General features: G+C 52.9%; 2 protein-coding genes and 1 pseudogene across 3 annotated transcripts in view; 2 read left to right on the top strand and 1 right to left on the bottom strand.

Moving 5' to 3' along the window:
• Positions 1–13,497, bottom strand: part of P2RX6 (purinergic receptor P2X 6) — a 27,425-nt gene extending 13,928 nt beyond the window's left edge. The window contains 2 exon segments of the mRNA XM_040619555.1: positions 13,333–13,437; positions 13,439–13,497. Of these exon segments, the coding sequence (XP_040475489.1) occupies positions 13,333–13,437; positions 13,439–13,497 (164 nt within the window).
• On the top strand, positions 3,953–9,460 carry LOC103669294 (leucine-rich repeat-containing protein 74B-like). 2 transcript variants are annotated; one of them, XM_040619557.1, is made up of 4 exons: positions 3,953–4,208; positions 5,432–5,510; positions 7,099–7,194; positions 9,226–9,460. In XM_040619557.1, exons 1-4 carry the CDS (start codon positions 4,204–4,206, stop codon positions 9,388–9,390), a joined length of 345 nt encoding a protein of 114 aa, XP_040475491.1. In that variant the 5' UTR covers positions 3,953–4,203; the 3' UTR covers positions 9,391–9,460. The 2 variants fall into 2 exon arrangements, with proteins under 2 accessions (XP_040475491.1, XP_040475490.1); XM_040619556.1 differs by lacking the exon at positions 3,953–4,208 and having other exon boundaries at positions 5,146–5,510.
• An 882-nt stretch (positions 13,498–14,379) lies between the features above and the next one.
• On the top strand, positions 14,380–27,098 carry LOC121099882 (annotated as a pseudogene).
• The last annotated feature ends 495 nt before the right edge of the window (positions 27,099–27,593 follow it).

Genomic DNA, 27,593 nt, shown 5'->3' with positions numbered 1-27,593 from the left:
TCTCTCTCTCTCTCAATAAATAAACAAGATCATTTCAGACTTCCAACAAACAAAGTATAGATGTCCCCCTGGGCCTTCACAGTAAAAAAAGCAAGTACCAGAGAGGCAGCCAGGATGGAGAAGGCAGGAAGCTAAGGCCCTGGGAAGGCTGCGCAAATATGTGGCAGGGAGGTCTTCATCTCGGAAAAGGACAAACTCAGCAGGACCATTTTGTTTCCCCAAGTGGGGATCTGTGGGTGGGCCTGACTCCCTTGAAGGGTGAAGAGCTTGGGTCTCAGTCTCCCCATCTGACCCATGGCGAAGGTAGCACCTACCTCATAATTGGCTGCAGAGGTCGTGAAGTCCAAGCATTGGAATTTCAAGAGGCCAGTTCATGTATGTAGAGGAACCGTCTCACCTTCTAGTTGTTCAGCAAAGAAGGGGCTTCCCTACAAAGTGGGGACCACCACCCTCTCCTCCCAGCCCTAGAAGTGTCTGAGGAAGGGGGGAAATACATACCTGTACCTGAGAATCTTTGGGTGTCAGACCCAGTGCTGGGTTTGGAATCCAGAGTCCTGTCGTCAGGGAGGCAGCACAGGGAGTCCCAGTTGTCTTGCAGGGAGCTCTCCAAGGTACTAAAACATCTTGCTGCAGTGGGATCTGACCAAGCAGGCTAGGTTTTTTTGTTTAAGATTTTATTTATTTATTTCTTTGTCAGAGAAAAAGAGTGAGAGCACAAGCAGAGGGAGTAGTAGGCAGAAGAAGAAGCAGGCTCCCCCTGAGCAAAGAGCCCTATGTGGGACTTGATCCCAGGACCCTGGGAGCATGACCTGAGCCAAAGGCAGAGGCCCCACCAACTGAGCCATCCAGGCATCCCAGCAGGCTAGTTTTTTGTGTATCTTCTTTCCTTCCTTCTTCCTTCCTTCCTTCCTTCCTCTCTCTCTCTTTCTCCTTCTCCTTTCCTAAAAAATTTATTTTTAAGTAAACTCTGCACACAGCGTGGGACTTGAACTCACAACCCTGAGATCAAGAGTCGCGTGCTGTACTGACTGAGCCAGCCAGGCGCCCCCAAGCAAGCTAGTTCTGCTCAGTTAAAGCATCTGTGTTTCCTCTGTGCCTTTCTTCAAACTAGCCTTACTAAAGCACATGAGGAGGGGTCAAGTCCAGATCCTTGAGGGACTCCCGGGGTGGTGGGAGAGACTGACCAGGCAAAGAGAGGTCATTAGACCAGGGCCTGGAAGGATGGAAGCACAGTGAACCTGGGGCCCAAGGCAGCATAGCCCAGCTGGGCAGGCAAGGCTTCCTGATGCCGTGAACCCAGGTTAGAAGGATGAGGAGCTGTTAGCCAGGTCAAGAAGGGGGTCAAAAGTTCTACCCAGGGGGACAGCCCAGACTCACGTTGGTGCTGGTGCTTTTGAGGACTGGGAGCAGATCAGACTGGCTGAATGCTGACAGAGTGCAGAGCATGGTGGATGGGTGGGGCTTTTGTCCACTTTTACATGCTAAAAAATTCAAGGTTTCATAGTCTGCACTGCTTCCTCCTTCCTTTCTCTGCCACGTGTATCTTCTTTCCACACAGCTGCACCAGCGTCATCACCTCTTGCCTATAAACCATAGCACAAGCCTTCCAACTGGTTGCCAAGGTTCTCATCTCTGTCCCTGCCCACCTCAGTCCATCCCTTACGCCTGCCGCTAAGGAGCCCAGCTTGGCCATTTATTAAAGCCCTCCCTACCTACTCACCACTAACTGGTCGGTGCCCCAAAGCCTTGGCTGAGCATTGAAGGCCTCTTGGCATCTCTCCAGTGCCCATGATTCCTACCTTGTTTCACTGGCTTCCTCCCACCCGCCAGGCCTGTGGGCATTTCCACAAGTGCTCCATGCTCCCTCGTGCCTCCACACATTCGCTCTTTCCTGTGTGTGTTCTCTGCTGTGCGTGCATCAACAGGTGGTGAGTCCCTCAGTCTTCAAGGTTATCTCTCTGTCCTCAGTTTCCCGACACCCCCCTAAGGCCGGGTTAGTCCCTACCCTATTCCTACACAACCCTGTTTGTAATCTATAATATCTCATATCCCATTAATCTGTATATACATTTGGACAACGTGGATTTGAACTGCATGAGTCCACTTACACACAAATGTTCTTATAAATACAGTACAGTATTATATGTGTATTTTCTCATTTGATTTTCTTTTTTAAGATTTATTTATTAATTTTAGAGAGAGGGACAGAGAGATATTGGAAGTGTGCAGAGGGGGAGGGGCAGAGGCGGAGGGAGAGAGAGAATCTCAAACAGGCTCCACACCCAGTGCAGAGCCTGGCATGGTTCTCCATCTCACGACCCTGAGATCATGACCTGAGCCGGATGCTCAACCAGCTGAGCCATCCAGGTGCCTCATGATTTTCTCAGTAATATTTTCTTTAGGGGCGCCTGGGTGGCTCAGTCGGTTAGGTGTCTGCCTTCAGCTCAGGTCATGATCTCAGGGTCCTGGGATGGAGCCCCGCATCGGGCTCTCCGCTCAACAGGGAGTCTGCTTCTCTTTCTCACTCTCCCTCTGTGCTCTCTCTCTCTTGCATGTGATCTGTCTCTCAAATAAATAAACAAAAATCTTTAAAAAAATAATATTTTTTCTAGCTTACTTTATTGTAAGAATACAGTGTCTAGTTGAACTTAAATTTTAAAAATTAAATTAAAATTAAAATTAAACATTCAGTATCTAATACAGGTAACTTACAAACTGTGTTAATCAACACTGTACGTTCTCACTACGGTCTTGTTTCTGGTCGACAGTAGGCTATCAGTCATTGAGGTTTGCAGGAGTCAAACTTATATGCAGATTTTCGACCGCACTGGGGTTTGGTGCCCCTAACCCCCATGTTGTTCAAGGATCAACTATATCTCCCCCATTAAATGTGAATTCCTTGAGGACCGGACAAGCCCATATTGGGTTCAGCTTGGTGACTCTGCACCCCAGCAGAGACCCTGGCACACCACGGTCATTAGTATCATTTTCTGAAGGAATGAACAGAATGAATAACACCTGTCTTGGTGTTTCTGAAGGGGAGATACTTGGACCAGCCCTGGCAGAAAATACAGGACTCACTGAGCTTAATGTAAGCTGGAATCACCTTCGAGGACCGGGAGCTGTAGCCTTTGCCCGGGGACTGGAGGTATGAACACCCCAGCAGCCTGTCTACCCTTCCGGCCTGTCCTGCGGGGACAGGTCTCCCAGGTGCCAGCTCCCTGTTTTTACAGCTCTTCAGAAATGAGCCTTGGATCTTTTAAGAAGAGCTTAAAAAATATTTTGTGTGGTGACTTTAATTTTCCCGGCCCCATTTCGTGACTCCAAACCACGATGCTCATTCTCATGACGCTTCCCGAAGGGTCTACGGGTGAATGTTGCATACCTTCTCCAGATACTATAGATGTCACAGACGCATGGCCGGTAGGGGACTCCGTGCGGTCTGGTGAAACGTGCTCACTGTGCGCATATGCAGACGCTTCTCTGAGGTGACACCCTGCACCCTTGGGTCCCAGCACACACTCTCAAACATCCCACTCGCTTCCTTGGATGGTGTGGTTCATAGGCCTTGGGAATGGGTGGCTCCTAGCCCCTGTCAGGATGCCCCTGGTGCGGGCTACCTTCGTGGGGTTCTCAGGAAATGGCAGCAGCTGCCTTGCTCCGCCCACTCCCCCAGAGCTGACCTAGGGTTCTGGCTCCACAAGTGGGAGGTCAGGCTTTGTCTTCCCAGTGCAGCTACAAGCTCCTCCCTTCTCCCCATCACAGTGTCCCAACTACCCTTCACTGGAGCCCCTTTGGGATCCTGCTCTGTGCCTCAGAGTACCTGCCCTTGGGTCCCCCCACGTAGGCATGAGGCAGATCGCTGTGTCAGGCTCTGAGGGTCATCCACACCCACACCCACCCTTGGTTCTATGCTTCCAGTCATTCCGTTCTCCTGGTCGCCATCTTTCAAGCCACAAGATTCTTACCTGGAACCTCTGACCTTCTGCTCTCAGTCTGTGTTTTTTGTACCTCAGGCTTCCTGGGCTCTGCGGCTGTGGTCCCTGGCCACGTTCATGGGAAGTCTCCTGGCTTCACTCTTTTGCATTCCAGGCAAACATCTTCCTCAGAGTCCTGGACATCTCATACAATGGCTTTGGAGATCCTGGGGCATCTGCAGTGGGTGAGGCACTTAAGACCAACAACGTGTTGGAGGAACTCAACATGAGGTGAGGAGCATAGGATGGCCCCCGTGTCACAGCCTCCAAGTCCAAAGCCACCTGAGGGATCAGGGACTCCATGATCCTGCTGCTGTTTACCTCCTTACCTCCCAAACATGCCACTGTCTACCCATGATGGCGCTTGCGCCACAATCCAAGAGCAAGCACCCAGCTGTGTCCTCGTTGTCACTCAAGTTCAGCGTTGTACGTTGGGATCTCATAATTCCTGCTACATGGGTGGGGGCTGGGAATTGAAAACATATATATAAAACATCTTCAGTAGAGGGGCATCTAGGTGGCTCAATCAGTGAAGTGTCTGATTCTTGATCTCAGCTCTCGGCTCAGGTCTCAGTCTCAGGGTGGTGAGTTCAAGCCCTCCATTGGGCTCCATGCTGAGCGTGGAGCCTACTTCAAAACAAAACAAACAAAGAAAACATCTTCAGCCGAGCCTGGTGGGGGTGAGTGCTCATGCTCTGCTCAGCACGTGACCGCCGGGTGCCTGCTGAGTGTGAGCTGCTTCTCCAGGCCCCGGCAGCATCCCAGCCCTCAGCAAGGAGCCAGAGCAGGGACCGCAAACCACAGGGAAAGAAACAGCCAGAAGCCCAATGGGTCCTGGACTGCTGTGGCTGAGCACTTCCCCCGGGAGGGGGCTCCTGGAGTGGGCAGGGTCTGCCCGATGCAATTCTGTCCTTCCCATGGAAGGAACTAGGGCCGGAAGAGGCTATGAGACATGCTGGAATTCGAGGCCAGAGCTGGGGTCTGCGAGGTCAGAGGGAAGAGGGACTGGCTCTGAGATGAAGTGGCCAAGAGAGGTGCTGGGGCCAGAGTGTAGGTCCATCTTGAGAAGGAGGAGAGGACGTGAGGAGGGAGCTGGGTGGTTTCCAGAACAGACAATGTCATGCTGAGAGAAATGGGGTGCTCATGGGGGGCGGAACTTGTGGGAGGACCTGCTGAGCTCTGAGGGCCTGGGAGTCGGAGCTGACTTCCACTGGGGGGAGGGGTGCTCTAGTGTGTTTGCTGAGTGATCTCCCTGCGCACTGGGAGCCTCGAAGCAGGGTCACCATCCATCCATTACCTGGTGACCTGCCCAGGGTCCCTGGAGCATCAGTGGAGGCTGGAACGTGAAGTCCCACCAGGTGGATGCACGGGGCACACCAGCTGGGCCCCTGGGGCAGTGTGGCTCTGCACAGCCGCTCCGAAGGCAGCAAAATGCTTGTGTCTTTCTGTTACAGCAACAACCGCATCTCTGCAGTGGGAGCCTTGAGCCTGGGCCTGGGCCTCCGGGCCAATCAGACACTGAGGATTCTTGTTGTGAGTGCTAGCCTGATGGGCGAGGCCCCCCTATAAGTGTCCACGCAGATCCCTCCCCTGCCACATCTGTCCACTCCAGTGGGCTACATAGGGTCTAGAGCCCAGATAAGGGAGGGGGCCTCCTGGCTTCCTCTTGTGACCACTTCTTTCCCTTGCCGTTCACTCACCCATCTCTGGCCTGACCCATGCGCTTCTTCAGACTTCTCCCTCGCCCTTCCTTCCCTCCCAGCAGTGTCACCCCACCTTCCAGCTGTCCTTACTCTTTCTCAGTCCACCCAGTCAGCCCAGGTGTACTGTTGGCCATGCTCAGACCTACCCGAGGCCTCGTGTGCACACCAGGGGTTCCTTTCCTTCAGAGTTGCCAGTGGGTAGGAGAGGCGAGGCGGGGCTGAGAGCAAAGGACAGAGAAGGGAGTGTGCACCCGGGGGTGGAGCAGGCCCGTGAGGGCCACTGTGCCCACAGCAAGTGCTCAGAGGACAGTACTGCCAGGTCCAGGGGGCACCCAGCCCTGCCTGGCTCTCAGCTCCCTCAGCTGGCAGAGGAGCCCTGTGTACACTCCCATCCCAGCCTGAGGCTCACTCCTCTCCCACCCACCCCTCCAACCCCACCCTGGCTGCAACCCAGACCTCTCTTAAGCTCTGGATCCCCATTTCCAGCCACCTGCTGGATGGTCCCCTGGATGCCCCATGAGCAGAAAGTGCAACCTGAAGACATCTCTCTCTAAGGGCTGCCTCCTGTTGGGGGGAGGTGGGGGGCCTCCGCATGGAGTCAGAAGGGGGACCCAGTGCTCACCCCTCCCTTTGTTTGCCGTGCCTTCCATCGTTCATCTCACATCCCGCAGAGTGCTCTGGCTACCTGCTCCCCTTTCTCACTTCCCCTCACGTTTTGTGGACCAGCTGGTTTCCTATCTCTGGCCCTTCCTTCTTACCTACTAGGTGATCTCTCTAAACCAGCAACGTGCTCCTGTCCCTCCTTGCTTGGCGTGTCAGCAGCTCCCCTTGGATAAATCCAAGCTCAGCAGTACATCGTTCACTGCACACTGGGCTCCGGGCTCTGCCACATCCCCTCTGCCTTCCACCTGTGAAACTCATTCTCTCACCCAAGCTGCTCTCAATTTTCTGCACATGGTGCAATCTCTCTCCTCTGCTTCGCTCTTCTTGCTTTTCTTGCTGAAATACCCAGCGCTGCGCCCCCCACCTGTAAAGTCAGGGCAGGTGTTTTAACCCCTGCCTATTTTTACCTCCCAAGGAGAGCCGATGCACACTCTCACTGCACCAGTATTTCCATAATGTTTCCTTCCTCTCTTCCCCGCGATGGGTGAGCTGTTTAAAGGCAGGGATGTGCCCTGTGTGTCGGTACCTTTGGTGCCCGGCACGGAGTTGGGCATGGGGGTGGGGGTGTTCCGCCAGTGTTTATCCTGGCCCCACAGGCTCACCAAGGGCATTCTGTCAGTGGAGACAGCTTCTGAGCTGAGACAGTGGGGCTGTCCTGAGTCACGTCAGTGGGTATCAAGAGTCCCTCCTTCCCTTTGGAGTTGCTCCACCAGCCTCCCTGGGCTTGGGTTTTCTCAACTATGTGTGTTTCTCAGATGTCCAGGAATCCCATGCGAGGCGAAGGCTGCTTTGGAGTTCTGAAGTCTGTCCGGGATAATCCAATGTCCAGCCTAGAACTTCTGGATTTCTCTGTAAGAGCTTTTCATAAATCTCATCTGTTACCCTCCAAACAGTCCCCTGAGTTATCATTTAGAGGAAGAAAGTGGGGATTAGAGAAATAGAGTGCCCTGCCCACATACTTAGTGTGGCTGACTCTGAGTCCCACCTCCGGCCTGACTGTAAGGTCACAGTGCCACTCCTGACTGGGGGGTACCGCCATGGTCTCACCTCCAACCCCTGCCTGGGTTCCTCATTGGCTGAGAGAGAATCGGTGGCTGAGAGGACAGGAAGCTCGCTGTTCACTGATGTTTGGATTTGCACGTTGAGTACTTGCAAGGCCCCCCCGGGCCTGTTCTGTCTGCAGGGGGATCATGGTGCTGGAAGATTCACTCACGTGGCCTTGAGAGAACTTAAGACTCCTTTTCATTCAATTGTGCCTTTTTAATATAGAAAATTAAAAGTAGTTAAACATTAAAGAGAGAATCCTCAAATATGAGTTATTAAAAGGACGTCTAGTCACACATCACTGCTTATTCTAACCCCGGTTGAGGTCAACCCAGATTTAAGTCAAAACCGTTCCAGATGCATGTTTTTATAGTTCTAATCCTTCAGGCTTGGGACAACTGATGCCAAATGGCCTCATTGCTTCCTTCTGCCTGCCCGGTTTCTACAGCTCCAAAGCCAGAGATTAGCTTGCCTTGACCTTGTTCCTCCCGCTCTGAGAATTCCTGTTAGCATTGGCTTTTATCACTAAAAAAAAAAAAGAAAGAAAGAAAAAAAGAAGAAGAAGGGGCACATCGCTGGCTCAGTCAGAAGAGCATGTTGTGAGTTTGAGCCCCGCATTGGGTGCAGAGATTACTTAAATAAATATTTTAAAAAATAAATAAAGGAATGATATATAAAAATGTTCTGCAAATATATGCTCATTCAATATAACCTCTGGTTATTTTTTTTTTAAGATTTTGTTTATTTATTTGACAGAGATAGAGACAGCCAGCAAGAGAGGGAACTCAAGCAGGGGGAGTGGGAGAGGAAGAAGCAGGCTCATAGTGGAGGAGTCTGATGTGGGGCTCGATCCTATAACGCTGGGATCACGCCCTGAGCCGAAGGCAGATGCTTAACCGCTGTGCCACCCAGGCGCCTCAAAACCTCTTGTTATTATCAGGAGCTTTTAAGTAACGGAAACACCACAGAGGTGAGAATCAGATAGGCCTGGGACCAAATCCTGAGTCATCAACATGGGATCTTCTGAATTGAAGAGTAACACTAGTCTAGATGCAATATTCTATTTTCCTGTTCCTTAACTGTTATTAGTCTAATCTCCCCAGCCTAGATTTTTCCCTCAGCTGTAAGGGAAATACTTCTTTTTTTTTTTTTTAAGATTTTATTTATTTATTTGACAGAGAGAGAGAGCACAAGCAGGGGGAGCAGCAGCAGAGGGAGAGGGAGAAGCAGGCTCCCTGCTGAGCAGAGAGCCTGATGTGGGACTCGATCCCAGGACCCTGGGATCATGATGTGAGCCAAGGCAGACGCTTAACTGACTGAGTCACCCAGGCGCCCCTAAGGGAAATACTTCTGAATCCTGACAGTTCATGTAAAACCCTTCCCAGGTTTCAGCCTCGTCTTTAGGTGAAATGGGGCTACAATATTCCAGCCAGGCTCATTGTGAAGAGGGGATGAGCTAACAGACCCCACAGAAAAGGCCTGTGTAGAGAAAGACCCCATTGGTGCTAGTATTCCTCCCCTCACTCCCCTTGCTTTTCATTTGTTATTGAGGAGTAATGTTTATGCTGAAGAGTGCACGTGGGTCAGGGCTGGGAATGTCCACAGACGGAACACACCTATACAACCAGGCCCTAGACCGAGAAATAGTGCAGGCCCCAAGGAGCTCCCCTGGAGCCACTTCCCTACTCTATTTTCATGGTTTGGGGAGTAATGACATTGTCATCCATACGAGAGAAGCTGCCCTAAGGAGTTTCTTCAATACCTTGTGGTCTAAGTAAAAAAACAGTGAAGTTCTCAAAAGGTGGTAATGTACTGCCTTGTAATGGGTTTCTCCTCAGGATATCCAAGTGGACAGAGAGTTCGATGACCTCGCCAGCTCAGTGAAGGTACTTCTTCCAGTGCTCCATGTAAAGACTGCTGCCCACAGAGTCGAGTACGAAAAAGTTACTGCCGGTCTTCAGCCCGTCCCTACCAGCGTCTGTCCCTCAGGGACTGTGGTGTGAGGCTCCTCATCTCACATTGGCCACTTCAGCGTCAGCATCGAGGGTTCTTGGCCTCACGATGCCTTATTAAGACTTGTGTCTGCAGGGAGTCCCCATGTCATTAAAAGATTTTATTTATGTGACAGAGAGACAGCCAGCGAGAGAGAACACAGCAGGGGAGAGGCAGAGGAAGAAGCGAGGCTCCCAGCCGAGGAGGCCCGATGTGGGACTCGATCCGGAGGCCGCGGGACCACGCCCTGAGCCGAAGACAGGCGGCAAACTGCGCTACCCAGGTGCCTGATATGTTTTCTATATAGAAAATTCCAGTTCATTCAGGTAGTACTTAGGCGCAAGAAGGGGCTCTTTTCTTCTGTAGGGTAAAAACACAGACTCTCCTGGACCAGCAGTAGGAATAGAGGGTAGTGAAAGCAGAGAGATCAAACTCCCTTCCAGAAACCCTGCAAATTCTGTGTGTCCTCACCAAGGTTTGTGATGGAATATCTTTGCTTACTCAGCAATGTGGGGTCTCCTGCCCGAAACTCACCCTAAGTGTGCCATGCACTCCCTGTAGATTGGCCAATCCCATTTTATCTGCTGGCTGGTTTCTAACCCACCCAGTAAAGTCAAACTCCCAGATGTACGGTCTTGCCGTCACCACTCAGAACCTTCAATGTCACCCTCTTCGCCGCAGTCAGGTGCTCCTGGCTACATCTTGCAACTCTCAGACCTCTCCTGTCTGCAGGCCCGTCCGCCACGCCACCTATGCCTCTTTTGCTGCTTGGGAAGCTCGCGATACTTTCTCTGAGACACTCGGTAAATCCGGCCTCCTAGAAGGAAATACATAACACTCTCCCTCTTCCTACAGCTCCCCCAGCCACTTCCTGCAGGGAGCCTGTCCGTGGTCCCATCTTATCCTCTTCTTGCGGAGTCCATGTACATCTGCCCCTGAGGCCCAGGACTTAAAATTCTTACCAGCCAGAATACTAACATCAGCACCAGTAAAAGCTGACGAAAATAACCCCCTAAATGTATCTGCTGCAGCTAGTCACCTTGCAAAACCCTTTCACTGTGTAACGCTTGTCACTTCCAACACCCTGTACAAGTAAAAACTAAAAATGTAGGGGACTACATTTTACAAGATTAACATGTGGGGCTTGGAGTTTGGTGTAAGGCTGTATGTGTAGTGGCCTCCACCCTAATCGGGCGCCCCGCGACCTCACCCTCCAGGAAATAGCTAAGCGGGCTAGCCCGCAGATTTTCCCACGCGTTCCAGAGGGCTCTGCCTCTGCATTCCCGCCACCAGGTGCCACTTCCTTCGCAAAGTGATGCCAGTAACAAGCGATTTCGCCCAGCAAGAAAATACCCAAATCCGATTTAGGTCCTGGGACCGCCCGCTGAAGCGGTCGGAGCCAATGGCATTCGCGAGCAGCCGAGCCAATCAGGATGCCGGGAGCGCGGCGTGGAGGGCAGGCAGTTGGAAGCTCTTGGTATTACACTGAGAGGAGGTGAAGTCCGCGTGTGACCAGGAGCGACTGCCATAGGTGCGTTTGACCGGGGAGGCGTGAGACTGAAGGCTGAGCCCAGGTGTGCGAGTGGCCGGGGCGGTGTCCTTGACTCCGTAGCTTCGGGACGGTTGTGCTACCCAGGAGCGTCGTTGGTCATGGATTGGTGCCACTATCCCTCGCCCTTCAGGCTCTTCTTTCCTAAAACAACACCAGGTCTGCTACCTCGGCAGTTCTCTCCGACTTTCTCTTACTCAGTGAGCTCATGAGGGGCCTAAAGAATACAGCGTCTGAATTAAGAATGATAAGCATATATGATGAATTCTTCTTCCTTCATTAGATAAGGTGTGTATTTAACCTTTGTTTAGGTGGGTTTATTTTTTAAAAGATTTTATTTTATTTGACAGAGAGAAACAGCCAGCGAGAGAGAACACAAGCAGGGGGAGTGGGAGAGGAAGAAGCAGGCTCATAGTGAAGAGCTGAGCGTGGGGCTTGATCCCAGAACCCAGGATCGCCCTGAGCCGAAGGCAGACGGCGAACTGCGCCACCCAGGCGTCACTGTTTAGGTGGGTTTATACTTAGAATTTCTTAGCCCAAAACCAACAAACAGAAGTAGATAATGCTTATATTCCCTTTTCTTGCACCAAAAGTAGCACACAGAATACACTCTTGCACCTTGTTTTTGATTGTACAAAAGTCGCGCCCCATCGTATCAGCACACAAAGATCCATTTTTGTTTACCGCTGCATGGTATTCTACTTGCTATAGATTAATTCAGCCTGTTTGGGGTCACCGGATACTTGGATTTTCTCAGTCTTTTAGCATGAAGCTGCAATGAGTAATCGTGCTGTGCCTTTTTCTTAACTGTGTAGTACTTGTGAGGCCAGAGTGGATGGCTGTGATTTTTGTACATATTGTCAGATTCCCTTTTATTGGCAATATATGAGAATTCTGTCTTCCCACAGCAGTGAGCTTCGCCTCTAAGTCATGTGTTTTTGTCTACCTCAGGAGATGGAATGCACAGAAGGGAGGCACAGGTCCAGCTTTGGCCCTCCCTGGATGAAAAAGAGGCCATATCGGCAGAGGAGATGATTTCTCTTTGGATGTGGTGGGTGTGCACCCAGGGAGACAGCTGCACTCGGGGCAGGTGGTCACTGGGGCTACAGTTATGGCATTGGCAGGATAAAGGTAGAAACTGAGGCTGTGCACGGTCTGGGTGAGGGAAGAAGGAGGCCAGAAGTGCTGCGTGGGAGGGGCAGAGGAGGAGCACCTGACCGCAGTGCCCCAGGTCAGGGGAGGAGCCTTCAGGAAGCTCAGAAGCTGGTCTCTAGGCCTCCTGCCCCACCCTCAAGCTCCAGCCTGGAGTTAAAGCATTCCACTCTGCCAGGGACAGCCTTTCTAAAGGCTGCTTGTCTAACCTGGCCTGGTCCGTTTCCTTGTCCACCTGGAAACCTCTTACACATTCCGGAAAGCCCCGTCCAGGCACCACTCCTCTGTAGGCCCTTCCCCAGCCCGGTGCTATGCAGAGCCAGCACCCGCTCGCATCGCATGCCCCTCCCGCTAACACTCGCCGCAGGGCGGTGTCAGAGAGTGTCACTGCCGGCAGCAGGACCAAGCCACCTGCGGTGGCTTCACAAAAATCGCCGTCCACAGCCGGTTACCCAGCTCCTCGATCTGGGTCACCGAAACCTTTGAGTTTGGTGATTGACGGAAATCACGGTCCAGATCTGGCTCCTGGTATCCTTTTTTGGCGAGGAGAGCCCACCTTAAGAAGAAGCGATGGGCAGTGTGGCCTGTCCTGCCTAGGTCCCTGGTGAGCAGTGGCAGAGCGCCCCCCTCTCGGCCTCTCTCCACACACCCTCGGGGTCCCAGCCCAGCATTCAGGGCCCCCGCCTCCCCTCAGCCTCATTTCCCACACCCAAACACCCCGCACAGGCCAGAACCTCCAACCATGATCAGAGAGCCAGTGCCTTTCATGGGTGTCCCCTATCAGGCATTCACGGGCTTAGAGATGCCCAGCACCACCTCCTTCACAGCCAACACCCTCCCCCTGCCCTGACTTGGCCCAACTCCTCCTTAAAGACTCCCCTGACCCAGCTAAAACTGGTGGTCCCTATAGAGACCTTAGTGCTCCAGCTCTCCCAAGCATCAGGGACTACCTCTGCCACAGGGGCCTCCTGGCTAGATGGGGACCCATCTTGCTCTGTGCCCAGAGATTAATATGGACCATGAAACAAGGCCCAGGAGAGAAAGCGGTGGGCAGACAGGAAGACAAAAGTACAGGGCTTGCTCTTGTATCCCTGGCCTCTAGACAAAGATCCTCCCCTTCTGCCCTACTTCCTCCCCTGTCCCAAGCTGCTCCCTGCTGCCACCAGCTCAACCCCTGAAGAGTCAAACCTCAGCCCAGTAGGCCCTGTAATTATCCCCCCCAGCCAGTGTGGCCCAGGAGCCTTTCTCTTACCCACCTGACCAGGCCATGACTCCAAGCTGCAGCAGCCTTTGCAGGGCGCCCACCCGCCAATTCCTGGTTATCACATACTTCTCCGTTTTGTAATCCAGAAGCCCCAGCCGCCAAGGCCCCTGGGGAGCCCATGCTTCCAGCTCCTGCCGGCTGCTGGGGGCGCATGAGTCAGCACAGCAGCTGCAGCCACAGCTGAGGAGGAGGTAAAGCGCAGGCGCCCTAGCTGGACCAGGCCAGCAAGCTATTAAAGGGACACTTCCACTGGGGACAGGATCCAGCCTCCACCCCCCAGCCCTGGGTTCAGTCACCACCTGGCTGCCCAGGACCTCCCACCCTGTCCCCCTGAGGGGCCAGGGCCCTGCAGAGAGAAGCCCTGCAACCCTACCCTCTGGCCTCCTTCCTTGGGGAGGGAGGAGGAGATGACAAGTGTCATAGGTACTGTGAGAGAGGGGGCAGCATGGGGGCTGCAGGAGTCGAGAGGAGGGTCAAGAGAAAGCTTTGGGAAGAAGTGACCTCTGAGCTGACACTGGCAGATTCTGAAGTTCAATAAGCAAAGCTGGAGAGGAATGTTCCTGGTGGAGGAAGCAGCATATGCGACGCTAGAGCGTGAGAGGACGTAGCCACAGGGTGAGAGGAGTGACTCTGGCTCAGGGAGGAGGGTGACCAGGCTTTGCAAGGTTCCCCAGGCTCTCTTGCGCAGAGCGCCAGGCATAGGCACAAAAGCACAGGCATTGAGGCCAGCCACGTTCCCCGGTAAGGCGTGAGGGCGTACTGGAACCTGGCGCACGCCCTCATCTGCTCAACACGGGGTAGGCTTATGTCTGCCCACGCCAGCGGCATGGTTTCTCGTAACAACCAACAACACCGGGTTGCCCGGGCGACAGCTACCGGGGAGGAGCGTCACTATGGGCTGCTGCGGGCCCTGTTTGCTTGCCACATGCGATTGGTCAACTCAGCCGGAGGGTCCGCCCATATCCCGGGCCGCGCTCTAGGTGCTGTGCCGCCAGTTCCGGCCTCAGTGCCAGCGACTGAGAAATGGGCGTAACCATGAGGCAGCCTGCAAGGTCTGGGAAGGAGCAGGAGGAAGAGCAGGAGGAGGAGGTGGCAGTGCCGCTGGGCGTCTTGCAGGGGCAGGAGGCCGAGGAGGGTTCGGGCGTTGATTCAGACTCGGACCAGGAGATGGAAGGTGCTCCCGGGCGAGGGGATGTGGGCGAGGCCTGTCCCTCACCTGGGAGCTTCTCAGCGGGGCTGGAGGGTGCAGGCTGGGGCCAAGTGGGCAAGGGACCCCTGTGCAGCAGGGAGCGCACCCCTCTCGTGCACGGACAGCCGGCGAAGCCTCCAGTCAGCCTGGGCCCTCCCACAATGCTCCTGGCGACATCAGGAGTTCCACCTTTTAAACGCCTCCAAAGTGAGTGATGTTAAAGCCCGCCAAGCAGTGTAAGAAGCGTGTCCCACCCCAAAACAGGATCAGGGCTGGATTTTCCCAACCCACAGAACTAAGCTAATAAGTATATAGAACTTAGAATTGTTTCCGTTTCTTCCCCCATAAAATATTCACAAAACAACGTGCTCTGCAAACGAGTGGAAAAGACGCTGGCGAGCACTTTGCCGAGGAAAGGTTCTAATCCAGACAGGAAAGGTTCTAATCCTGGCTCTGCCAGGTTCACTACTACTAGCTGTCTGAATTTGAGGAAAGGACTTGCTTTCTCCGACTTTCAGTGCCCCTACTAGCCTACAGGAAGAAATGCCTCTGAGAAACACAGGCTGCAAGGTGACACGGGGCAGGGGGAGTGGGCGACTGTGTCTGGAGAGGATCCACATTCATCATCTCCCTGTCTCCTGTCAGGCATCTGTGGGCCTGGAGAGACTGGTCAAGAACCCCTCTGCAGGGTTGCCAGGCCCATAGTGTTGTGCCCGCCTCCTGCTTTCTGCGTCAAGGGAGCAGCCCAGAGCTGAACCTGCGGCATCGTGGCCTGGGGCCCCAGGTAACCCTGGAGAGACCTGGGGTGAGGCTTGGAGTGACAGGACCTGGAGACAGCAGCCATGGGAGTGGCCCCAGGCCCATACCACACACACTCCCGGCCTTGTATGAGCGTCAGACATGTCCCATCCCCGCATCTGGGTGACGGTGGGATCAGGGCAATGACAGAATTCAGTGTAATGGTTGGGAGGTCTGCAGGGAGCCCCTAAGCTGCTGCGGGGGCGCGCGAGGGCGGTCAGGGGAAAGGTTCAGGAGGTGAGATCTGGGTGGAGCCTAGAAGGATAAGAAGGTGCCCTGGGCATGTGGGAAGGAGAGGGCCTTCCAGTTGGAGGGCACTGGGGGCTGAGCCCTGGAAATGAGCCAGGGTAGCAGCCGGCTGTGTGTGGGGCCTTCACCCCTGGGAAGACCAGGTCCCTCAGGCCCCTCTTTGTCCCAGGGTGCTCGGGCTCTAGCTTCAGCACTGACGTCCAATCCCTATGTCAAAGCGGCTTGATCTTGAGACAATGGGCTCTGTGGGGCTGGCGTGGAGGCCCTGGCAGGTGCCCTGAGCAAGCAGCAGTATCGCTGGTAGGTGCTGAGCCTGGGACAGGTGGGCAGATTTGAGTCCTCCCTTTCCTGGGGGTGTGGGCTCCCTCCACAGCCAGGCCTTCTCACCTGGGCCCTGTTGGTTTTGCTGGGGCAGGGGCCTCATCACCGGTGTGGTGGGTGGGGTGGAGTTAGACTCTCTATGGTGCCCCCAATGCTGGATACTACTCCTCTCCTGACCTGGCCCGCCCCCCACTCCCCTCTCCTCTTCTGCAGCAACCCCTGCTTTGGTGGCCTCCTATTCCTAAATGGGTGACAGAGTCTTCCATAGAGGCAGGGGATGGGCAATGTGAGAAGGGTGGATGGCTGGGTGGAAATGAAGTGGGGCTGGATGCAAATGCCACCTCTACCACTGATGAGGAGGGCCCCAGGCAAGCTGCTCCACCTTGCTGAGCCTTAGTCTTTCGATCTGTGAAATGGCCCCAGCACTAGCACCTAGCCCTTGGGGTTGTGCTGAGTATGAAATGAAACCGCATTGAAGTGCTCAGCAAGGTGCCTCACTCACGTGCGTGTTCGTGCAGGCCACCGGGGCTGTCATTGCCAGTTCCCAGAAATGCATCGGTGAGACTCATGGGTGTTGTTATATTGCTGCCCGCATGATCGTCCACGGGGTGCCTATACAGCACCGTGAAGTAGGAGGTTGGAACCCTTAGACAAAGAAGCTTGTTGCATGGAGGGCTGGGCATCAAGGCTGCCTGGGGCCCGAAGGGATGCATGTAGCTGATGAGGGTGGAGTCACCATGCAAGCCCAGGATAGTCCAGCTGTTCGTCTCCTCCGCTGCCTCAGGCCTGCAGGTTTGGGGGAGAGAGGAAAGTGGAAGAGGGTGGCGCCTGGCGGGATCCCACACTGAGGAGTGCTGCCAACTCCTAGATGTGGACCTGTCGGAGAACCAGATGGGAGCGGCGGGGACCCAGGCGATCTGTGCTGCCATCACGGTGGGCTAGCGGTGCAGAAGGTACGACTGGCAGGGAGACGGCCTGGAGGAGCACGCAGCCCAGTCCCTTGCTGAACTCCTGCTGGCCCACACGGGCCTGAAATCCTGGACCTGAGCTATAACCAGCTGAATGACCATGCAGGTACCATCCAGCCAGGGCCACTGTGGGGCCCTGGAGCCCGTCTTCCTGGGACAGGGCCGGGTGGAGGTTAGCACCCTCTGAACATTCATACTCCTGGCTCCTGTTTCCCATGTCGCACTTTGGCCGGCCCTTCTCCTACACTCCTTCCACACAGAACTCTTAATCCATTCCCCAGGTTGCCCTTCCTGCTACGGCATGTGCTGGGTGCTAAGTTAGCCACAGTGACCTGGTTGTGAACAAAACAGAGTCCCTGGCCTCGGGAAGCACCTATATAGAGAATTCTCCCTAATTATTGGTGCAACAAAATAAACAAACAAGGCATGATTTTAGAGATGAATAGAGATCCCTTGCCTTAGAGGGGTGGCTGGGGAGGGCTCTGTGAGATGACATTTAAGCTGAAATGAGCAGTATGGGGAAGGAATGAGCCATGGCAAGACCAGGGAGAGAGCATTTCAAGCAGGAGGACAAGTGAACATGCAGGCTTCTTTCCCAGACTGATAGACACTGTTGTGACGGGCCTAGTGAGCCAGGAGAGAGGGGCTGCACTGGGAGCAGAAGAGGCAGTGGAGGGCTGCAGGACTATAAATCTTGGCAGAATAGAATATTTTATTGCAAGTGCTGTGGAAGACATTGATGGGATTCCTTGATCTCACCACTTTCATGCCCCAGGGCCTTCGTTACAAGGCTATCTGCTTTGCTAGGAGCATGCACTTCTACCTGTCCATCCTCAACCACTCAGTCAAGTATAGAGAATCACCTGGGACCCTGGGATTAGGAACCCAGATTCCTGGGCCCTGGACCTGCTGAACCAGAATCTTGGTGAGGCGAGGCCCATCATCTACATTTTAATGGGTGCCCTAGGAGATTTGTCTGATCAAGAAAGTTTTGGGAATCACTGTCCTGTCTCAAGCAGCTTCAGTGGGGTGGTACCAACCTTGGCCTTTGAGGATTAGCCTTAGAAGTTAAGTGCCAGAGAGCCTGTTTCCCTTCTAAGAAAATCATTATGAGAAGTCTGTGAAATTAAAGAAAGTTCAGGGACACCTGGGTGGCTCAGTCAGTTGAGCACCTGCTCGGCTCAGGTCATGATCCCAGAGTCCTGGAATGGAGCCCCTCTGTCGGGCTTCCTGCTCAGCGGGAATCTGCTTCTCCCTCTCCCTCTGCCCATTCTCTCTCTCCTCTCTCTCTCTCTCAATAAATAAACAAGATCATTTCAGACTTCCAACAAACAAAGTATAGATGTCCCCCTGGGCCTTCACAGTAAAAAAAAGCAAGTACCAGAGAGGCAGCCAGGATGGAGAGGCAGGAAGCTAAGGCCCTGGGAAGGCTGTGAAATATGTGGCAGGGAGTCTTCATCTCGAGGAAAGGACAAACTCAGCAGGACCATTTTGTTTCCCCAAGTGGGGATCTGTGGGTGAGCCTGACTCCTTGAAGGGTGAAAGAGCTTGGGTCTCCAGTCTCCCCATCTGACCCATGGCGAAGGTAGCACCTACCTCATAATTGGCTGCAGAGGTCGTGAGAAGTCCAAGCATTGGAATTTCAAGAGGCCAGTTCATGTATGAGAGGAACCGTCTCACCTTCTAGTTGTTCAGCAAAGAAGGGCTTCCCTACAAAGTGGGGACCACCACCCTCTCCTCCAGCCCTAGAAGTGTCTGAAAGGGAAGGAAATACATACCTGTACCTGAGAATCTTTGGGTGTCAGACCCAGTGCTGGGTTTGGAATCCAGGGAAGTCCTGTCGTCAGGAGGCAGCACAGGGAGTCCCAGTTGTCTTGCAGGGAGCTCTCCAAGGTACTAAAACATCTTGCTGCAGTGGGATCTGACCAAGCAGGCTAGGTTTTTTGTTTAAGATTTTATTTATTTATTTCTTTGTCAGAGAGAAAGAGTGAGAGCACAAGCAGAGGGAGTAGTAGGCAGAAGAAGAAGCAGGCTCCCCCTGAGCAAAGAGCCCTATGTGGGACTTGATCCCAGGACCCTGGGAGCATGACCTGAGCCCAAAGGCAGAGGCCCCACCAACTGAGCCATCCAGGCATCCCAGCAGGCTAGTTTTTGTGTATCTTCTTTCCTTCCTTCTTCCTTCCTTCCTTCCTTCCTCTCTCTCTCTCTTTCTCCTTCTCCTTTCCTAAAAATTTATTTTAAGTAAACTCTGCACACGGGTGGGACTTGAACTCACAACCCTGAGATCAGAGTCGCGTGCTGTACTGACTAAGCCAGCCAGGCGCCCCCAAGCAAGCTAGTTCTGCTCAGTTAAAGCATCTGTGTTTCCTCTGTGCCTTTCTTCAAACTAGCCTTACTAAAAGCACATGAGGAGGGGTCAAGTCAGATCCTTGAGGGACTCCGGGGTGGAGTGGGAGAGACCGGCAAAGGGTCAATGTAGACCAGGGCCTGGAAGGATGGAAGCACAGTGAACCTGGGGCCCAAGGCAGCATGCCCAGCTGGGCAGGCAAGGCTTCTGATGCCGTGAACCCAGGGTTAGAAGGATGAGGAGCTGTTAGCCAGGTCAAGAAGGGGTCAAAGTTCTACCCAGGGGACAGCCCAGACTCACGTTGGTGCTGGGTGCTTTTGAGGACTGGGAGCAGATCAGACTGGCTGAATGCTGACAGAGTGCAGAGCATGGTGGATGGGTGGGGCTTTTGTCCACTTTTACATGCTAAAAAATTCAAGGTTTCATAGTCTGCACTGCTTCCTCCTTCCTTTCTCTGCCCGTGTATCTTCTTTCCACACAGCTGCACCAGCGTCATCCACCTCTTGCCTATAAACCATAGCACAAGCCTTCCAACTGGTTGCCAAGGTTCTCATCTCTGTCCCTGCCCACCTCAGTCCATCCCTTACCGCCCTAAGAGCCCAGCTTGGCCATTATTAAAGCCCTCCTACCTACTCACCACTAACTGGTCGGTGCCCCAAAGCCTTGGCTGAGCATTGAAGGCCTCTTGGCATCTCTCCAGTCCCATGATTCCTACCTTGTTTCACTGGCTTCCTCCCACCTGCCAGGCCTGTGGGCATTTCCAAAGTGCTCCATGCTCCCTCGTGCCTCCACACATTCGCTCTTTCCTGTGTGTGTTCTCTGCTGTGCGTGCATCAACAGGTGGTGAGTCCCTCAGTCTTCAAGGTTATCTCTCTGTCCTCAGTTTCCCGACACCCCCTAAGGCGGGTTAGTCCCTACCCTATTCCTACACAACCCTGTTTGTAATCTATAATATCTCATATCCCATTAATCTGTATATACATTTGGACAAGCGTGGTTTGAACTGCATGAGTCTTACACACAAATGTTCTTATAAAATACAGTACAGTATTATATGTGTTTTTTCTCATTTGATTTTCTTTTTAAAGATTTATTTATTAATTTTAGAGAGAGGGACAGAGATATTGGAAGTGTGCAGAGGGGAGGGGAGGGCGGAGAGGAGAGAGAATCTCAAACAGGCTCCACACCAGTGCAGAGCCTGGCATGGTTCTCCATCTCACGACCCTGAGATCATGACCTGAGCCGGATGCTCAACCAGCTGACCACCCAGGTGCCGCATGATTTTCTCAGTAATATTTTCTTTAGGGCGCCTGGGTGGCTCAGTCGGTTAGGTGTCTGCCTTCAGCTCAGGTCATGATCTCAGGGTCCTGGGATGGAGCCCGCATCGAGCTCTCCGCTCAACAGGAGTCTGCTTCTCTTTCTCACTCTCCCTCTGTGCTCTCTCTCTCTGCATGTGATCTGTCTCTCAAATAAATAAACAAAAATCTTTAAAAAAATAATATTTTTCTAGCTTACTTTTGTGTAGAATACAGTGTCTAGTTGAACTTAAATTTTAAAAATTAAAATGAAATTAAACATTCAGTATCTAATACAGGTAACTTACAAACTGTGTTAATCAACACTGTACATTCTCACTACAGTCTTGTTTCTGGTCGACAGTAGGCTATCAGTCATTGAGGTTTGGAGGAGTCAAGTTATATGCAGATTTTACGACCGCACTGGGTGGTGCCCTAACCCCCATGTTGTTCAAGGATCGACATATCTCCCCCATTAAATGTGAATTCCTGGAGGACGGGCAGGCCCATATTGGGTTCAGGTTGGTGACTCTGCAGCCCCAGCAGAGACCCTGGCATCACACTGGTCATTAGTATCATTTTCTGAAGGAATGAACAGATAGAATAACACCTGTCTTGGTGTTTCTGAAGGGAGATACTTGGACCAGCCCTGGCAGAAAATACAGGACTCACTGAGCTTAATGTAGCTGGAATCACCTTCGAGGACCGGGAGCTGTAGCCTTTGCCCAGGGACTGGAGGTATGGCCCCAGCAGCCTGTCTACCCTTCCGCGCCTGTCCTGCGAGGGACAGGTCTCCCAGAGTGCCAGCTCCTGTCTTTACAGCTCTTCAGAAATGAGCCTTGGATCTTTTAAGAAGAGCTAAAAAATATTTTGTGTGGTGACTTTAATTTTCCCGGCCCCATTTCGTGACTCCAAACCACGTAGCTCATTCTCATGAGCTTCCCGAAGAGTCTACGGGTGAATGTTGCATACCTCTCTAGATACTATAGATGTCACAGATGCATGGCCGGTAGGGGACTCCGTGCGGTCTGGTGAAACATGCTCACTGTGGCATATGCAGACGCTTCTCTGAGTGACACCCTGCGCCGCTGGTCCCAGCACACACTCTCAAACATCCCACTTGCTTCCTTGGATGTTGTGGTTGTAGGCCTTGGGAATGGGTGGCTCCTAGCCCCTGTCAGGATGCCCTGGTGCGGAGCTACCTTCGTGGGGTTCTCAGGAAATGGCAGCAGCTGCGCTCCGCCCACTCCCAGAGCTGACCTAGGGTTCTGGCTCCACAAGTGGGAGGTCAGGCTTTCCTCTTCCCAGTGCAGCTCAAGCTCCTCCCTTCTCCCCATCACAGTGTCCCAACTACCCTTCCTGGAGCCCCTTTGGGATCCTGCTCTGTGCCTCAATTACCTGCCCTTGGGTCCCCCACTGAGGCATGAGGCAGATCTCTGCGTCCAGGCTCTGAAGGTCATTCACACCACACCCACCGCTGGTTCTTCTTCCAGTGTTCCGTTCTCCTGGTCGCCATCTTTCAAGACACTAGATTCTTACCTGGAACCTCACCTTCTGCTCTCAGTCTGTGTTTTTGTACCTCAGGCTCACTGGGCTCTGCGGCTGTGGTCCCTGGCCACGTTCATGGGAAGTCTCCTGGCGCTTCCTCTTTTTGCATTCCAGGCAAACATCTTCCTCAGAGTCCTGGACATCTGCATACAATGGCTGGAGATCCTGGGGCATCTGCAGTGGCTAGCACTTAAGACCAACAACGTGTTGGAGGAACTCAACATGAGGTGAGGAGCATAGGATGGGCCGTGTCACGCCTCCAAGTCCAAAGCCACCTGAGGGATCAGGGACTCCATGATCCTGCTGCTGTTTACCTCCTTACCTCCCAAACATGCCACTGTCTACCCATGATGGCGCTTGCGCCTGAAATCCAAACAAGCACCCAGCTGTGTCCTCGTGTCACTCAAGTTCAGCGTTATGGTTGGGATCTCATAATTCCGCTACATGGTGGGGGGCTGGGAATTAAAGCCTATATATAACATCTTCAGTAGAGGGCATCTAGGTGGCTCAATCAGTGAAGTGTCTGATTCTTGATCTCAGCTCCCGGCTCAGGTCTCAGTCTCAGGGTGGATGAGTTCAGCCTCCATGTGGGCTCATGTTGGGCTGGAGCCTGCTAAAACAAAACAAACAAGAAAACATCTTCAGCCGAGCCTGGTGGGGGTGAGTGCTCATGCTCTTCTCAGCACGTGCCCCGGGTGCCTGCTGGTGTGAGCTGCTCTCAGGCCCAGCAGCATCCAGTCCTCAGCAAGGAACCAGAGCAGGGACCGCAAACCACAGGCAAAGAAGAGCCAAGCTACCCGGGTCCTGGACTGCTGTGGCTGAGCACTTCCCCCGGAGGGCTCCTGGAGTGGGCAGGGTCTGCCCGATGCATTCTGTCCTTCCCATGGAAGGAACTAGGCGGAAGAGGCTATGAGACATGCTGGAATTCGAGGCCAGAGCTGGGGTCTCCGAGGTCAGAGGGAAGAGGGACTGGCTCTGAGATGAAGTGGCCAAGAGAGGTGCTGGGGCCAGAGTGTAAGGTCCATCTTGAGAAGGAGGAGAGGACGTGAGGGGGAGCTGGGTGGTTTCCAGAACAGACAATGTCATGCTGATAGAAATGGGGTGCTCATGGGGGTGGAACTTGTGGGAGGACCTGCTGAGCTCTGAGGGCCTGGGAGTCGGCAGCTTCCACTGGGGAGGGGTGCTCTAGTGTGTTTGCTGAGTGATCTCCCTGAGCACTGGGAGCCTCGAAGCAGGGTCACCATCCATCCATTACCTGGTGACCTGCCCAGGGTCCCTGGAGCATCAGTGGAGGCTGGAACGTGAAGTCCCACCAGGTGGTGCACGGGGCACCAGCTGGGCCCCTGGGGCAGTGTGGCTCTGCACAGCCGCTCCGAAGGCAGCAAAATGGCTGTGTCTTTCTGTTACAGCAACAACCGCATCTCTGCAGTGGGAGCCTTGAGCCTGGGCCTGGGCCTCCGAGGCCAATCAGACACTGAGGATTCTTGTTGTGAGTGCTAGCCTGATGGGCGAGGCCCCCTATAAGTGTCCACGCAGATCCCTCCCCTGCAACGTCTGTCCACTCCAGTGGGCTACACAGGGTCTAGAGCCCAGATAAGGGAGGGGGCCTCCTGGCTTCCTCTTGTGACCACTTCTTTCCCTTGCCGTTCACTCACCCATCTCTGGCCTGACCCATGCTGAACCTCTCCCTCGCCCTTCCTTCCTCTCCCAGCAGTGTCACCCCACCTTCCAGCTGTCCTTACTCTTTCTCAGTCCACCCATCAGCCCAGGTGTACTGTTGGCCATGCATCAGACCTACCCGAGGCCTCGTGTGCACCAGGGGTTCCTTTCCTTCAGAGTTGCCAGTGGGTAGAAGGCGAGGCGGGGCTGAGAGCAGAGGACAGAGAGGAGTGTGCACCCGGGGGTGGAGCAGGCCCGTGAGGGCCACTGTGCCCACAGCAAGGTGCTCAGAGGACAGTACTGCCAGGTCAGGGGGCACCCAGCCCTGCCTGGCTCTCAGCTCCCTCAGCTGGCAGAGGCCCTGTATACACTCCCAACCCAGCCTGAGGCTCATCCTCTCCCACCCACCCTCCCAACCCCACCCTGGCTGCAACCCAGACCTCTCTTAGCTCTGGATCCCCATTTCCAGCCACCTGCTGGATGAGTCCCCTGGATGCCCCATGGGCACAAAGCCAACCTGAAGACATCTCTCTCTAAGGGCTGCCTCCTGTTGGGGGAGGTGGGGGGCCTCCGCATGGAGTCAGAAGGGGCCCAGTGCTCACCCCTCCCTTCTTTGCCCTGCCTTCCATCGTTCATCTACTTCCTGCAGAGTGCTCCGGCTACCTGCTCCCCTTTCTCACTTCCCCTCACGTTCTGTGGACCAGCTGGTTTCTTATCTCTGGCCTTCCTTCTTACCTACTAGGTGATCTCTCTAAACCAGCAACGTGCTCCTGTCCCTCCTTGCTTGGCGTGTCACGCTCCCTTGGATAAATCCAAGCTCAGCAGTACATCGTTCACTGCACACTGGGCTCCGGGCTCTGCCACATCCCCTCTGCCTTCACCTGTGAAACTCATTCTCTCACCCAAGCTGCTCTCAATTTTCTGCACATGGTGCAATCTCTCTCCTCTGTCGCTCTCTTCTTGCTCTTCTTGCTGAAATACCCAGCGCTGCGCCCCTCACCTGTAAGTCGGGGCAGGTGTTTTACACCTCTATTTTTCCTCAAGGAGAGCCGATGCACACTCTCACTGCACCAGTATTTCCATAATGTTTCCTTCCTCTCTTCCCGCAATGGGTGAGCTCTTTAAAGGCAGGGATGTGCCCTGTGTGCCGGTACCTTTGGTGCCCGGCCGGAGTTGGACATGGGGGTGGGGTGTTCCGCCAGTGTTTATCCTGGCCCCACAGGCTCACCAAGGGCATTCTGTCAGTGGAGACAACTTCTGAGCTGAGACAGTGGGGCTGTCCTGAGTCACGTCAGTGGGTATCAAGATCCTCCTTCCCTTTGGAGTTGCTCCACCAGCCTCCTCTGGGTTTTTCTCAACTGTGTGTGTTTCTCAGATGTCCAGGTCCCATGGGCGAGGCTGCTTTGGAGTTCTAAGTCTGTCGGGATAATCCAATGTCCAGCCTAGAACTCCTGGATTTCTCTGTGGAGCTTTTCATAAATCTCATCTGTGACACTCCCAACAGCCCCCTGAGTTATCATTTAGAGGAAGAAAGTGGGGATTAGAGAAATAGAGTGCCCTGCCCACATACTTAGTGTGGCTGACTCTGAGTCCACCTCCTGGCCTGACTGAGGTCACAGTGCCACTCCTGACTGGTACCATGGTCTCACCTCCAACCCCTGCCTGGGTTCCTCATTGGCTGAGAGAGAGATGGTGGCTGAGAGGACAGGAAGCTCGCTGTTCACTGATGTTTGGATTTGCACGTTGAGTACTTGCAAGGCCCCGCCTGTTCTGTCTCAGGGGATCATGGTGCTGGAAGAATTCACTCACGTGGCCTTGAGAGAACTTAAGACTCCTTTTCATTCAATTGTGCCTTTTAATTAGAAAATTAAAAGTAGTTAAACATTAAAGAGAGAATCCTCAAATATGAGTTATTAAAAGGAGTCTAGTCACACATCACTGCTTATTCTAACCCTGATTGAGGTCAACCCAGATTTAAGTCAAAACCGTTCCAGATGCATGTTTTTATAGTTCTAATCCTTCAGGCTTGGGACAACTGATGCCAAATGGCCTCATTGCTTCCTTCTGCCTGCCCGGTTTCTACAGCTCAAAGCCAGAGATTAGTTGCCTTGACCTTGTTCCTCCTGCTCTGAGAATTCCTGTTGCATTGGCTTTTATCACTAAAAAAAAAAAAAAAGAAAGAAAGAAGGGAGCACATCCTGGCTCAGACAGAGAGCATGTGATCTGATCAGTTGTGAGTTTGACCGCGTTGGGTGCAGAATTACTTAAATAAATATTTTAAAAATAAATAAAGGAATGATATATAAAAATGTTCTGCAAAATATATGCTCGATTCAACCATAGCTATTATCAGGAGCTTTTAATGTAATGGAAGCACCACAGAGGAATGAGAATCAGATAAGCCTGGGACAAATCCTGAGTCATCAACGGGGATCTTCTGAATTGAAGAGTAACACTAGTCTAGATGCAATATTCTATTTTCCTGTTCTACTGTTATTAGTCTAATCTCCCCAGCCTAGATTTTCTCCTAGCTGTAAAGGAAATACTTCTTTTTTTTTTTAAGATTTTATTTATTTATTTGACAGAGAGAGAAGCACAAGCAGGGGAACAGCAGCAGAGGGAGAGGGAGAAGCAGGCTCCCTGCTGAGGGAAGCCTGATGGGACTCGATCCCAGGACCCTGGGATCATGATGAGCCGAAGGCAGGCACAACTGACTGAGTCACCCAGGCCCCTAAGGAAATACTTCTGAATCCTGACAGTTCATGTAAACCCTTCCCAGGTTTCAGCCTCGTCTTAGGTGAAATGGGGCTACAATATTCCAGCCAGGCTCATTGTGAAGAGGGGATGAGCTACAGACCCCACAGAAAGGCCTGTGTAGAGAAAGACCCCATTGGTGCTAGTATTCCTCCCCTCCCCTCCTTTTTCATTTGTTATTGAGGAGTAATGTTTATGCTGAAGAGTGCACGTGGGTCAGGGCTGGGAATGTCCACAGACAGAACACACCATCAACCAGGCCCTAGACGAGAAATAGTGCAGGCCCCAAGGAGCTCCCTGGAGCCACTCCCTTACTCTATTTTCATGGTTTGGGAGTAATGACATTGTCATCCATACGAGAAAGCTGCCCTAAGGAGTTTCTTCAATACCTTGTGGTCTAAGTAAAAAACAGTGAAGTTCTCAAAAGGTGGTAATGTACTGCCTTGTAATGGGTTTCTCCTCAGGATATCCAAGTGGACAGAGAGTTCGATGACCTCGCCAGCTCAGTGAAGGTACTTCTTCCAGTGCTCCATGTAAAGACTGCTGCCCACAGAGTCGATGCGAAAAAGTTACTGCCGGTCTTCAGCCGTCCCTACTGCGTCTGTCCCTCAGGGACTGTGGTGTGAGGCTCTCATCTCACATTGGCCACTTCAGCGTCAGCATCGAGGTTCTTGGCCTCACGATGCCTTATTAAGACTTGTGTCTGCAGGGAGTCCCCATGTCCTGGGCGTAAGTCCTGTGGAGCTTGTGTTGATGAGGTCTCAGACACCTGTACCCTCCTCTCCATCCTGTGGCCTCTGTTAACGCAGAGACTGGTCTTCCTATCTCACTCTAAGTTGTGTAACTTGTACTATGTGCTACATATTGAGCTGGGTATGGGGTCAGAGATATCCAAAGTCCCTACTTTGGTGACCTCAGGAGACAATGAAAGTACAAATTGACTTGCAGAATGCAAACTAACACAACTTTTTGGAAGGCAATTTATCATTATGCACCAAGAGCCTTAAGACTGCTGTGTTCTTCGATTCAATGGTCTGGTTAATCTGCTCTGTAGAAATAACCAGAGCTGCATAAAATTGATGCCCAGCGATGTTCACTGAAATGCTGTGTATAATAAGGAA

This window comes from Ursus maritimus, unplaced genomic scaffold, assembly GCF_017311325.1.
Source record: "Ursus maritimus isolate PB19 unplaced genomic scaffold, ASM1731132v1 scaffold_33, whole genome shotgun sequence".
Taxonomy (NCBI): domain Eukaryota; kingdom Metazoa; phylum Chordata; class Mammalia; order Carnivora; family Ursidae; genus Ursus; species Ursus maritimus.
Note: the sequence above shows the minus strand (reverse complement) of the source record. Positions and strands in the feature narration are given on the sequence as shown.

What these genes read in the sequence shown, in the direction of transcription:
- LOC103669294 (XM_040619556.1), top strand. Translation starts at nt 5,340, where the DNA reads ATGCACGGGGCACACCAGCTGGGCCCCTGGGGCAGTGTGGCTCTGCAC. An exon ending in AGACACTGAGGATTCTTGTT is followed by an intron (nt 5,511 to 7,098) that starts GTGAGTGCTAGC and finishes TGTGTTTCTCAG; the next exon opens with ATGTCCAGGAATCCCATGCG. An exon ending in TAGAACTTCTGGATTTCTCT is followed by an intron (nt 7,195 to 9,225) that starts GTAAGAGCTTTT and finishes GTTTCTCCTCAG; the next exon opens with GATATCCAAGTGGACAGAGA.